A 13,691-nucleotide genomic window follows, 5' to 3' on the forward strand; every position below is an offset into this window, starting at 1 on the left:
ATATTGTAGCAACAGAGCACTCACTCTTTATTTTGGAGCAGCTAGTAACTTTTTCCACTCCCTGTTTCCTCCCCTTGCATGACCCACAGCCCGCATACTTTCCCATGTTTTAACTTTCCCCCCCTTCTTTTCCTTCTTTTTCTTCTTCCCCCCCTTCGCGCCACCCGTGACGCGCTAGTGGAGTTCCTCTTGTTTCACGCATCAGACGGAGGGAAGGACGGACGGACCTGTTTGTTTGGGAAGTTAAGCTAAGGTGAACACGACGATACTCGGCTTCTCTTCAATGCCGACTGGAAGACGACGGCTGTGGAGAAAGTGAAAAGTGGAGAGGAGACATTGAGCGAGCGAGCGGCCTCACTTGACGCCGAATGAGAGCTTCCAACTCCGCCTGACAGACAGAGACGAGAGGAGACGAGAGGAGAAGGTCCGGTCCGGTCCTGAGGGGGTCCCAGCAAGTCATCCTTCTTCCACAAACAAGAAGTCACGATGAGATACCAAGGCCGGGTAAGAAAGAGTCTCTCCACCAGCACCAGCACAAATGTCAATACTTTTCTCCTCCTTTTTTCTACCTGTCATTCTGTGGGAAGCACAAATGTTTGTTAGTACCTTTCCTTCATTTTAGCTGCAAATGTGCATTGGAAGCTAAGACTATCGACGTTTTTTTTTTTTAAATCACCGACCGCAGAAATAGAGAATCATTCCTTTTTTCGTTTTTAATTGAATTATTTTCAGGAACATTGGTCACTAGTTTAGCTTAGGAAGGAAAATGACTATTAGTCATTAGAAAAATATGTTTGTTATCATGGAATTCTATATTCATAATCATTTTGACAACTCATTGATTATTGCATGTGTGTCTAAAGTAGTTTAAAACAATAGATTGTATATCTATTTTGATTGGAAAATAGAGGATATACTGTTTTTGGGGTTTTTTTGTAGATCAATTCGGACCAGTTTTGTGGCAACTGTCAAAATAGTCATTAACCATGGCAGTTCATTGACGTTAATAGACTTCCATTGCATTCCACTATCTCTGCCGGACACCATTTGGAGCTTTTTTTAGTGTTAATTTGGAGATGTTAAAGGGATGTTATTGTCAAGAAGAGGCTCTATCCAGCTGTGCTGGGGTGAAGCCCTTCTTCCAAGGAACAGAAGCCTACCAAATAAGGATGTAATCACTCTGGCAAAAGTTAGTCAAGACCTCCCAACACGCCCTTAAGTTTACAATCATGCCGCCCGACGTGGTTTTCAGAAGCCGCCGACTCCTTGTTAGCGTTTCTCGCAAACGGAAACATTTGCGAGAGTCCAAATGGAAACCCGTGACTTGAAAAAGACCAAAGAACAAAGTTTGCTGTGTTGTCTGGTGACACAAAATACTTGGGTTGCCCGGCAACCCAAATGTTGAACGAGCGCTGGTCCTTCATAACTGAGAAGAACTGATATTATTGAACACGCACGCTCGGCGCGATGCCAAACGCCCAAGTCAGCTTCTTCTTAAGTGTCCAATCATTTATGCTCATGGCGTTTTGGCCTTGCACAGTCTTGCACGGAGGTATGTGTCTTTCATGAGGCATTCCTCCTTTTTGGTATGCAGCACAAAAAAAAACATGCCAGAGAATGGTTACTGACATTAGCTAGCCTGTCAAAAATGTTCCCAAGAACACAACAACAAAGTCAGCCTTCCTTTGTTGTTTTGTTCTTGGGAAAAATTTGACAGGCAACTATTAATCCCATCGGCGGTGAAGCCCACTCGCAGGAACGAGAGAACAATACTCCAAGGTGAAGCCATTTTGACCTTAAGGGACTTTTTTTGTTGTTGTGTTCTCTGGCGTCTTGGCCACCTTCCATCGTTGTCTTCTTGTTTTCGGAAGGATTTCCCCGTGACTGCTATTTGCTGGCGTGGAGAAGCTTAATGAGCCCCCTGAGGGCAACACCTCCAAAGAAGAGAAACCAAGCCTTTTGTTCTGCTCTCAACTTGCAGGAAAAAAAATCACAGATTAATCGAGTGTTTAGTCAGAAAAAAAAAAACAGTCCTGTCATGGTAGCATCCCATTGTTAAGGTACTAAGATGCAGAGTGTTGTTCATTAGCGAGGATAGCAAAGTGGCAAATGTTTCACTTCCCGTTGCATGTTGCCGTGGTTGTGCATGCGCGTGTGTGTGTGTGTGTGTGGTATGTTACACCGCGCCCACAGAGAATGTCACCGCGACCCACTAAATTGTACCCTTGTGTCATATTAGCTTTGTCGTAAATAGTCATTACCACCTAAACGCCGTCCGAAGGCCATCATAGATCGGTATTTAAAGGTACGCAAAAACGTTTAGCATGTCAAAATGGCCGCACTAATGTAGAAAAGGAATTTTCTAATCTGGTTGTTGTTAAAAAAAAATTTTTTATAGTTATGCCTCTCTTCCCCCACTCAGCAATTCTGGCGATGACATCACAACCAGAATCGAAGGCCTATGGATAGCATGCTAGGAGCTCATTCTGGTCCTGACGTCATCTTCTGCTTGGATATTTTTTGATGGGTGGGGCCAAAGCAGTTGGAAAAAGAAAGCCTGTAATTCAAATATTTGAAGTCATTCATTTTCTGGGTCGCAGGGGGTGCTGGAGCCAACTCCTGGTAGTTGGCAGCAGACACCCTGAGTTGGTTGCTAGCCAATCGCAGGGCAGCTCATTAGAAGTTATTTCATTTAGACTTTTCTGTTACTTTTTTGGACGTATTCGTGTGGGAAATATGGCCCACTATCATTTTAAAAGTCATTTGTTGTCATATTTCATAGGATCATTTTTGACATTTTATCGAAATATTTGTGGAGCGTCCGTCACCTCTCGTCCAAACGATGTCACGGCAACTGGCCCTTTTATGCTCCAGGAGGTGGACGTGGAAGGGAGGGTGCGCCTGGTGCTGGAGAGCACCCTCACGGCCCGCGACCGGGTCGGCGTCCAGGATTTCGTCCTGCTGGAGAACCACAAGAGCGAGGCGGCCTTCATCGAGAACCTGCGACGACGCTTCCGGGAGAACCTCGTCTACGTAATCGATCCTCGCCGCCCTGAAAATCTCTGGATCTGGATCTGGATGGAGAGGTGACCCCGGTCTACGTTTCCCCTCAGACGTACGTCGGCTCGGTGCTGGTGTCCGTGAATCCTTACAAAGAGCTGGAGATTTACACCAAGCCGCAGATGGAGCGCTACAGAGGAGTCAGCTTCTACGAAATATCTCCTCACATGTAAGGATTGCTTTGGAAAGGCCCAATTTTAGCTCTTGAAATTCTCGCCGTCCGTTTTGACAGCTACGCGCTGGCCGATAACGCTTATCGGGCCGTGCGGACCACCTCTCGGGATCAGTGCGTTCTCATTTCTGGCGAGAGCGGCGCGGGCAAGACGGAGGCCTCCAAGAAGATCCTCCTCTACTACGCCGCCACCTGCCCCGCAAACGGTCGTGCCGGCGCCGTCGGAGAGCGCCTGCTCCGCTCCAACCCCGTTCTGGAGGTGAGCCAACGGTTCCAATCCTGGCTCATTGCTGTGGGCCAATCAAAACTGGGGAACCGGCGGCGCTTTAACGTGGTCAAACGTTGTTCTCGTAGGCGTTCGGCAACGCCAAGACGCTAAAGAATGGCAACTCCAGTCGCTTTGGAAAGTATATGGATGTGCAGTTTGACTTTAAGGTAAATCATCCTTTGGTTGAAGCCAATTCTACAAATGGACACGTCAAACGAATTCCACTTTTTACTCTTGCGCAGGGGGTGCCGGTGGGAGGCCACATCCTTCATTACTTGCTGGAGAAATCTCGTGTGGTCCAGCCCAACCAAGGCGAAAGGAATTTCCACATCTTCTATCAGCTTCTGGACGGCGCGAGTCCTGAACTTCTCCAGACGCTGGACCTCGAAAGGAACCCTCAGAGCTACCAGTATCTGGTGAAGGTGGGTTCCACAAAGGTTGCCTGGCCATCACCGGTCTTAGATCCAGAGTCTTCTTTACTAGGGGAGCTGTTCCAAAGTCAGCTCCGTTAGCGACAAGAATAACTGGAAGGTCCTGATCAACGCCCTCTCCGTTCTCGGCTTCACCGACCACGACCAGAAGGTGAGTCCACTTGCTCTGCTCTACCTCCAACACGTAAAACAATCCACTTGAAAGTTAATAAAAGCGCCACCCTGCTTATCCTCTCCTGTCAGAATTTATGGAACATCATGGCCAGCGTCCTCCATCTTGGAAACACTCAGTTTGGAGAAGGAGAGGAAGGAGAAGCGTGTGTTACCACCGAGGCTCCCATCGCAAATGTTGCAAAGGTCAGCGTTCTCCCAAAAGTAGCCGTGGAATTCCGCAAAGTTTTTTTTTTTAAAGAAGGAACGGTTATGTTGATGTTTTGCAGCTGCTGGAACTGGAAGCCTCGTCCCTCCGTGAAGCTCTTACACACAAAAAACTGACTGCCAAAGGAGAGGAGGTACGACTAGCGTACGAGTTGTTAGTTTGACTGCTTCTCCAATCCTTCCTTGTCACGCAGATGATCATTCCGCTGGACTTTGAGCAAGCCACGTCATCCCGAGACGCCTTGGCCAAAGCTCTCTACGGTCGGACCTTCGCTTGGCTGGTGGAGAACATCAACCGATCGCTGGCTCTCCAGGTGCGGCTTTACTCAACCAAATTTCTATGTGAGAATGTCACTGCTGATGACTGTGCATCGCTTGGCTATACAGGATGACGTGGACCACAGCAATAAAAGCTTCCCGGTGATAGGGCTTTTAGACATCTATGGCTTTGAGGTCTTACAGTGCAACAGGTCTGATTCCATAACAAGCACAACATCCATTTCTGAAACATTTTTCTTCATCACTATTTGCCATCTTGCTGTAATCCAGCAGTCTCCAAAAAGTGGCCTACAGTACCTGTCCCGAAAAAGTTCATTTTCAATATTGTTCTTTTTCTTCCTCCTGGTAGTTTTGAGCAGTTCTGCATCAACTACTGCAGCGAGAAGCTTCAGCAGCTTTTCATCGAGCTCACCCTCAGATCGGAGCAAGAAGAGTACGCCAGCGAAGGGATAGCGGTAAGCGGACGTCGTTTTTTTTTTTTAATTTCCACGCTTCCGAGCTGACGTCAAACCGCGGCGCTCCGATCGATCCAGTGGGAGATGGTGCCATACTTTGACAACAAAATCATCTGTGAGCTGATCGAGGAGAAGCACAAGGGCATCGTGGCCATCCTGGTAAGCCCTTCCAAAAGGCTTGTTTTTACAAAATGTTTGCCCCTCTCGATCGAGTTTGAGTTTGAGTATCGTCCCTGTGGTTCAGGACGACGAGTGCATGAGACCCGGAGAGACCGGCGACGCCTCGTTCTTAGAAAAACTGGAGGACGCGCTGGGCGCTCATCCCCATTTTGTCACGTACGAGCGAGCCTTTTAAAAGTCATTTCCTTTGCCCTCGGCACGAGGACCGTCCGCTACATTGGTCAATGTCCCTCTTGTGGCTCTTTTAGTCACAAGTTGGCAAATGGGAAAATCCGGAAGGCCATGACGAGGGAGGAGTTTCGGCTTCTTCACTATGCTGGGGAGGTCAACTATAATACTGATGGTAATAAAAAAAAAAGTGGTGGCTTTTTTAAAATGCGAAGAAAGTAAAGTGAATTTTTGATTTGAATAGGTTTCCTTGAGAAGAACAAGGACTCATTGAACAGGACCCTGAAAGAGGCAAAGCACATTTGAATGGCTTACACAAAGGATTTTCCGCTACGTCTGATCACTTTTGGTCTCTTTTTTTTCAGGTTTTGTGCCAGTCGGACAACCCAATCATAAGTCAGTGTTTCTCCAGAGATGAAGTAATGGACCAGAAACGCCCACCAATGGTTTAAACATTTGTCACTCTCTCTTTCTCGGGTTTCTGCTAAAAGGAAAGAAATCAAAATGCTGAATACGCCGGTTGCCAACGATGACGTTCTTCTCATCAATGCTATCGGGACCTGATTATTCCTACCCATGATTCCGTGTTGTGACTTTTTTCTGTAGGCCGCAACTCACTTTAAGAACAGCCTGTTGAAACTGATGGAGAAGCTGATGACCAAGGAGCCGTCCTACGTCCGCTGCATAAAACCCAATGACGTCAAGCAGCCGGGTGAGACTCTGAAATCCAAGCAATCGTCGTGCCATCGTCGTGCCATCGTCCTTGAACGTGCGTGCTTTTTCGTGGACGGCGTCTCGCGCGCACGCCATCGCCCTCTGCAGGTCACTTTGATGAAGTCCTTGTCAGACACCAGGTGAGGTACCTGGGCCTGATGGAGAACCTTCGAGTCCGGAGAGCCGGCTTCGCTTACAGACGCACTTTTCAAGCCTTCCTGCAGAGGTGAGCCGCTCGGAAGTTCTCGGCGCCGCCAACGACCATGGTCAGCGTTGTCCCGGTCCCGCCATCAGGTACAAGCCTCTCTGTCCCGAGACGTGGCCCAACTGGCGCAGCAGACTCGAAGACGGCGTGGCCGCGCTGGCCAACCATCTGGGCTACCGGGAGGAGGAATACAAACTGGGCAGGCAAAGTGATTTTATTCGATTTTTTCAATTGGAACATCCCCATTATTTGATAAACTCACCCGTTTGTTTGTTTGTTTTGAAATTCAACACAGGTCCAAAATCTTCATCCGTTTCCCCAGAACTTTATTTGTGACTGAAGATGCTCTTCAAGCCAAAAAGCCTGAAATAGGTGAGCCATTTCCAGACACTTGTCCCCTACGCAAACGCGATCCGAATATTCTACGGGACGCGAGTCCGAAGCCGTCCTCAGGTCGGACCTTCTCCTTTGCGTCTTCCAGCTTTGACTCTGCAGACGTCATGGCGAGGCTACAGAGAAAGGGCCAAATACGGACGAACCAGACGCGCAAGTCCGTGCCAATGCCACTTTTTTCATATTTTTTTTCGTCTTTGGCGATTGGTACTAACGGCCTTTTGCGTGCCCACGCAGTCATCGTGATTCAAGCGGCGTGGCGAGGGACGAAAGCGCGCCAGAGAGCTCGCACTCGTCGACGGGCCGCCGAGTTGATACGCAGGTGCGCGACGGGCGATACCATTCGTCGGGTCTTTACCAAAAGGAACACAACGATGGCGTGTCCTTATTTTTTCCAAGCCTTTGCTTCTATTCTTCAGGTTCATCAAAGGCTTTATCTACCGTCACGAAGCCTACTGTCCAGAAAACGACTACTTCCTGGATCACGCGCGTTACTCCTTCCTCATGAAACTCAGCAAAAATCTGCCCGCCAGCGTTTTGGACAAAAGCTGGCCGCCATCTCCTCCTTCGGTCTCCGAGGTCCGATCGCCCCCCCGCCGCCGACGAGTAAGCGCTAACCTTTCAGCACGGGTTGACGTTGGTGTCCACGTCCGTCCGCAGGCCTCGGCGCACCTTCACACACTCCACACCCGCAACCTGGTGATCAAGTATTGCACCCGGATTCAGCCCGAATGGAAGAATCAGGTATGTTTGCGCCACAAATGCCAGGGTCAGGCAAAAGATTTGAACTGGAACTGACGCGCTTGGACAGCTGACGCAGAAGGTGGTGGCCAGCGAGATCTTCAGGGAGCAAAAAGACAACTACCCCCAGAGTGTCGGCAAACTGTTTTTGGACACCCGGATCGGTGCGCCGACACCCTCTCCTAGCAAAAGCGCCCTCACAAAAGCAACACGTATCCATTTATGTCATCTCCCCTGGCTTTTCTAGAGCACGAGCAGATCAACCTGAAGGTTCTGCAGATCCTCGGCAGCGACAAAGTACAGGTAACTTCCTCCATTTCAAGTTCTTTTGGTGAAACGGAACGAACCCCACCGGGGTAGTTCTAGGTTAGAAAATGGACGGGTGTGTGAAAAGGCCCGGAAATGGCGGATCTTTAATAACGTCCTGCGTCTGCTCGCTCTCCACAGTACGGCGTCCACGTCACAAAGTACGACAGGAGGGGTTTCAAGCCTCGTTCTCGCCAACTCCTCCTTTCCAACACCTTTGCCGTGTTGGTGGACAAGACCAAGATCAAGCAGAGGATTGACTACGCATCCCTGGGAGGTCAGATTCAGCTTTACCGACTCTCCAATTTGACCCACACGGACGATATCGGCTCATTTTATTGGTGCATGTAAAGACGGGCAGAGCAATGACAAAGTCCTACGCTAGAGGGCGCAAGGTACAATTAATCAGTTACTACTACTTTATTCTAGAAATATTAGTAATATATAATAGGAAGAATGAAGCGAGAAAATTTCAAGCCATTTTTCAAAGAATAAAGCCAAAGTTAGCTCTTTGTCTGCCATTGACAGCAATAAATGTTCAATGTGTTGGATCATAATAGCTACTTTATATTATTAAAATTTGTATTTTTTTTCTTTTTTTTAATTAGCATTGAAGGGTATAAATGTCAATGACATTTTTGACAGTTGCTCGCTGTGGATGGCAACCAATGAATGAACACAAAATAGTAGTTTTCGATTGAATGAAACCACACCAAAAAATATTGTGATGAACACATTTTGAGGAGATCATCTTGTACAGTGCTTATGTGACATTTGAGTCCATTTTTGTCCCAGTGGTTTCCATGTTCAAATCCAGCTTTTCTCTCTCAAAAGGTATTTCCGTGAGCTCTCTCAGCGACGGAATGGTGATTCTGCACATGCCCGACCAGGGGAACAAGCAAAAGGTAACGCGTCGTTATTGGCGTCCGAACGGGGCAATCTAACCCAAATCCATCTCCGTCCATCCATCCATCCATCCATCCTCCCAAAGGGTGACGTTTTGTTCCACTGCTACCACGTGATCGAGCTCGTCACCAAACTAGCCCTGATGGCTCGCATGCTAAACCACATCAACATCAAACCTGGCAGGTAAGCCCTCCGCTTTGGCTCGACCCCCTCTCCCCGATTGGCCTGGATCTAACCGCTCTCCTTCCACCAGCGTGAGGTTCGCCGGCGCTCGAGGCGGCGAGGGATTCGTCGATTTCGTCCGGGGTTCCGAGCTCAAGGTGACCAAGGGCAAAAGAGGACACCTGCTGGTGGTGAGTGGCCGGCCCCTCTAGCTAGCCTCCAATCGGCCTCCCAAACAGCTGACTTGAATTTCATTTTGCTCTAGACCGCCCCTCGGATCGACGCCACGTGAAGAAGAAGAAGAACAAGGAGAAAGAAGAAGAAATGAAACATATCCTTACTAACATGCTTGGCCACCTGGAGCATTAACACTCGTACAGTGGCCCGCTGATTTATTTACCCAAAGTACTGTATTTTCACGACTATAAGGCGCACTTAAAAGTCTTAAATTTTCTCCAAAATAGACAGGGTGCCTTATAATCCAGTGTTCTTTATATATGGAAAAATCATAAAATGTGTCATTCATTGAGGGTGCGCCTTATAATGCAGTGCGCCTTATAGTCGTGAAAATACGGTACATCAAATATAAGTTTAGGCACGTTGTAAAACGGCGGCCTTATTTCTAGCCACGTGGGAAAATGCACTTTACAAACCTTCTTTCTCGCCACTCCCCTTAGGAGTGACAGGACTTTCAAACCCAGGCGCCACTATTTGGGGAAATACACTTTCCATAGTCGTTTGAAAAGAAAAAAAAAATCCGGCAATGATGCAACGACACCGTAACATGAAGTCTTGGCGTTGACTCATTTTATTCAAAGCCGTACGCCAATAAATATTCAGCTTATTTCAGTATCAAAATATGTGAACACAAAAATCTGCCCAATAAATAAAGGGTGATGACATCCTGCTAATAAATACATTGAATAAATAGCAAATAATGAAGTAGTATTTTTGGAAAGTCCAGCGAAACTCTCAGATTCGCCTATTTATAGTTGAGCGCGATGACCAAAGAGGAGGCTTTCCTTTCCCGTCCCTCCGTCTACTCTTACTGACTTATGGAAGTCAAAAGGAGGAAGTCTCTGGCCAACTTGGTGAGGTAAAGATTGAGATCCCGTAGAACCACGTAACCCTCCACGCGCCTTTCCCACATGGTTTTGGGGAGATTTTTAGGGGGCGACAGCGTCCCCATGGCGGGGATGGTGGTGGACTTTGTGCTGGAGCTTCTGATCAGACTCATCTATGTAGAGAAAGACAAACAAAGAGTCATCTCTCTCTCTCTCATTGGAAATCATTTTTGAGCGCCGTTGACATACCTGATGTCTGACTTGGCCGATGAGGTCCCTCAGATCCAGCTCCGTGTTTTTCATGCTTTGAATCAAAGCGCCGTGGAGCGCTTGCGTTCCCCTCTTTTCCTTTTCCTTTTCCTCCATCTCCAACTCGCTCCTCTTGCTCTCCAGGATCTTCTTGTAGACCTGCATGTCCGTCAATGCGGCGCGCAGTCGCTCCCAATCCTACGCCCAGACCAAGGTCACTTAAGAAGCCTCATTAGGGTCACATTTTGTATTTTTGGGGGGCAAAATTGACAAACCGTAAGCTGAAGCCAGCTGTTGAAGTCCGTGGAAAGCAATGGCAGGTCCTTCAATTGGCCGCTTCTGTCCTCAAATTCCTTGTTTCCTAACAGGTGCTCATTCTGATTTAGACCCCCCCCCCAAAAAAAGTGTTAAAAAAAGTAAGCAGTGGCGAGTTCACCACTCGTCTTACATATTTGAACATGAGCTGCTGGACGCGGGTTCGCGTGGATCTGGCCAGATGGAAGGAATTGGTGTAGAGCATTTGTTTAGCCTTTGGATCGCCAGTCGATGGAGCGGAAGATCCGGCACAAATTAGAGTGCAACCAAAAAGGAGGAAAGCGCAGCACCGAGCAGTCATCTAGAAAAAACAAATAGCAACTTAGTTCAGAACATGATGACATTAGAATATGTTGATGATGTCCAAAGCTAAAAGACCAACTTACCGTAAAGCGGGAGCGGCGTCCAATGCTGGTGATGCTGAAAACTTGCAGAGTGCAATTCTGAGATTGCATCTTCCATTTATACCATCTGTCATAATTTCGCTTCTTGAGACCTTAGCTCCGCCCCTTTCTTTCCTTCACGATACCAGCTTCCTCTCGAGAGAAACGTGAATCACGCGAAAATGAAGAAGTGCTACGTCAAAAAAATACAAAAAAAACTTACAGTACATATTTCGAGTACAGTCCATCAAATGTTGATGACATGTAATATTGGAATATTGTTGTAAACCTTTCGACTAAAAAAAAAAAAACAAGGATTCCTTGATTCCAAAAACTTCCCAGTACCTGTGCAACCCTAACCCTTCCACAACAACGCACTCGTAAACAGAACAAACAAATTTAAATTAACTTGGATTAATATATACAGACACTCAAACATATGTTTAATGTAACTTTACACAAAACTGAATTCTAATTTTGTTGTAATCTTTTGTTACCTTGGTTCTGGCCGGGTTGGCGGTTTGCCACGCCTCCACCCACCCTCACGTTCGCTATCGATGGACTGTTTGCTGTTGTACTATTGCCTTCCAAATATTCCCAAAATGATGCACACAAATGTCCTCACAATAGGATAACGCACGACCACTTGCCAGCCAACGAGAAATAGTCTTTCAAGAACGATCGCGGGAGCTTCTTTCCTTAGAAAGAATAACAGGAAATACAATAGTTGAGCTTACCCACGTATTGATTGTGGGTAATGAAGTTTTATTCTGAGAAAGGTTGCCATTGCCTATCGGTCGGTGTTGTGTGCACGAGTCTGCTTCATTACCCAGAAAGCCCTCTTTTTGCATGCGCGTTGCGCGTTTCCTGGTCTTAGGAGAAACTCGTCTGAATGAATCGTTCCGTGCTCGTAAATATTGTTATACACGAAAGATATGCAAAAAAGACCTGGCTTGGTCGCATCACAACATTTTGATCGCATGACGGGCGAATTATTCGATCGAAATTTCCGCCGTAAGACGAGAATCTTGTATGACGAGCGGTCGTATGACGAGGTACCACTGTATGAGTTCAATTCTCACCGAAAGTAGATTTTTTTATTTATGAAAAACTGGCCAAAATACTAATAATACTCTCAATTGATCTGACATTTCTCCACGTAGTAAAATGCACTTTCTATCTTCTGGTTTTCTTTTCCTTCTTCTTCTTTGGTGTAAAAATAGGCAGCGTCTGGAAGGTCCCCGCCACATTTGGCAATCACCAAGTATCTGATGTCATGCGGATTTACCTCTGCAAAGAAAACAGGAAATGGAGTCGAGAACGGAGATGAGAATGCACGCCCCCTCTGGGAATATACCCGACAGTCTTATGATACGGATGACTAACGAAAGGAATCATATCAGCGAAAATGCAAATTTGGGAAATACTCTTCGCAAAATACGATGGCTGGCTATTTAGAATCAATGATCTGATTTATAGTAGCAAGCATTTCCCAAGTAAACAAAAAAACTAGTGTGAAACAAAAAATGGAAGGATGTTTAATTCTTTCATTGTTTGCCATTAAATGACCTTTTTGAAAGCAGGCCATGCGCTTAATACATGTTTTTTGTCAGGCTGTCAGAAAGATTAGTACTAAAAAAATACCTTTTTTCGGTCTGCACCCAAAATTAAGTTAAAGCAGCTCCCACATCTAACTCAACAGATATTGTGTTTTTGTCAATATAAATGTACGTAGCTGTACGACTGACTATTAATAAAATAGCATTAAAAGAAATGGTGCCAAATTCACCCTACGTGAAAGGGATACATTCGAGATGAGTGTATGACAGGGAAGGGTGGGCGATTTTTGAAAAACAACTGAGATCATCATGAAAAGATCTTGTATTCGGCAATCATGTGATCTCTCCAAAGTCATGTGAGGCAACCGGCGCTGACTTTAAAGTGCTAATAAATGACGACTTCCTCTCAGTTAGGAAATCTTCTGTCATTTGTGTACAAGAAGAAGGCAGTCCATCATCTTCATAAGCCCAGCCCCAACCCGAGTTCAAAAGGAAATTTCCCTGAAAAGCACTCGACGTAGCGTCGTCTTCACTCTCAGTCTCGCTTTAGTCAGTCTCGTTCTTTCTTTCTCCTTCCCATTTTTGCTTTTCTCGTTTCGTCCGTTAGGCAACTTCTCCAGAGAAATGTGGCGCTAAATACCATCCAAACAACAACAACAAAGGCTTGATTTAATACGAAGCTCGATTGGAAAAAAGGACAACCGGGAAGAAGAACTTCCAAATAATGAGACGCCGTCACGCTTTGTCAAATACTGAAGACGCAATCCCACCAAAATAAAAGGGGCCCTGGTGGGCTGGGGTGGGGGGGGGGGGAGGCCATGCGAGGACACCGAGTTGAGGAGAACAACAAAGCACAGCTGAAGCAACTTTGGACAACAACACATTCCAGAATAACAAATGATGTTTCCTCCACAAAACATTCCTTAGCTAACTTGTGCTGTTGGTGGGCTGGAAATCAAATGACTGGAACACTTGCTTTCCTCCATTCAACTTAACTCAAGGTTAAATCCCCAAAAGACGGTGTTTAATGAACGAAATAATCAAAACTATACGAATTCAAGACCTGAATTTCTAACTAAACTGCGGATGGATGATATGACTATTAGTTTACCCAACCGTTTTCGGGTTGAATTATTGAACCAATACCAAGTGTCTACTGTTACTTATCCGGTAGACGTGTATCATTTTCTCTTCATTTCGTATGCTTAAACTGGAGCTAATCATACTCGGGTGTGACTTATAGTCCACGAAATACGGTATACGTTTTTGTAAACGGTGCCTGCTCATTTTTGCGGGTGTTGTA

General features: G+C 46.4%; 1 protein-coding gene across 1 annotated transcript; it reads left to right on the top strand.

Moving 5' to 3' along the window:
• On the top strand, positions 1 to 9,662 carry LOC144067922 (unconventional myosin-Ic-like). Its single transcript, XM_077592006.1, has 32 exons — positions 1 to 504; positions 2,875 to 3,033; positions 3,114 to 3,229; positions 3,293 to 3,491; positions 3,587 to 3,667; positions 3,743 to 3,922; positions 3,984 to 4,082; positions 4,175 to 4,288; positions 4,372 to 4,443; positions 4,504 to 4,623; positions 4,697 to 4,779; positions 4,938 to 5,043; positions 5,122 to 5,202; positions 5,288 to 5,379; positions 5,472 to 5,566; positions 5,636 to 5,682; positions 5,757 to 5,837; positions 5,998 to 6,103; positions 6,214 to 6,331; positions 6,400 to 6,513; positions 6,606 to 6,682; positions 6,792 to 6,860; positions 6,941 to 7,025; positions 7,123 to 7,282; positions 7,364 to 7,447; positions 7,515 to 7,608; positions 7,692 to 7,747; positions 7,892 to 8,027; positions 8,585 to 8,655; positions 8,742 to 8,839; positions 8,910 to 9,009; positions 9,084 to 9,662. The coding sequence occupies exons 1-32, from the start codon at positions 487 to 489 to the stop codon at positions 9,108 to 9,110; spliced, it is 3,138 nt and encodes a 1,045-aa protein (XP_077448132.1). The 5' UTR covers positions 1 to 486; the 3' UTR covers positions 9,111 to 9,662.
• The last annotated feature ends 4,029 nt before the right edge of the window (positions 9,663 to 13,691 follow it).

Source organism: Stigmatopora argus, chromosome 22, assembly GCF_051989625.1.
Source record: "Stigmatopora argus isolate UIUO_Sarg chromosome 22, RoL_Sarg_1.0, whole genome shotgun sequence".
NCBI lineage: Eukaryota > Metazoa > Chordata > Actinopteri > Syngnathiformes > Syngnathidae > Stigmatopora > Stigmatopora argus.

Bases quoted from the DNA above. Each gene is read 5' to 3' on its own strand.
- LOC144067922 (XM_077592006.1), top strand. The intron at 4,289-4,371 runs GTCAGCGTTCTC...GATGTTTTGCAG, and splicing joins CCATCGCAAATGTTGCAAAG to CTGCTGGAACTGGAAGCCTC. The intron at 8,656-8,741 runs GTAACGCGTCGT...ATCCTCCCAAAG, and splicing joins ACCAGGGGAACAAGCAAAAG to GGTGACGTTTTGTTCCACTG.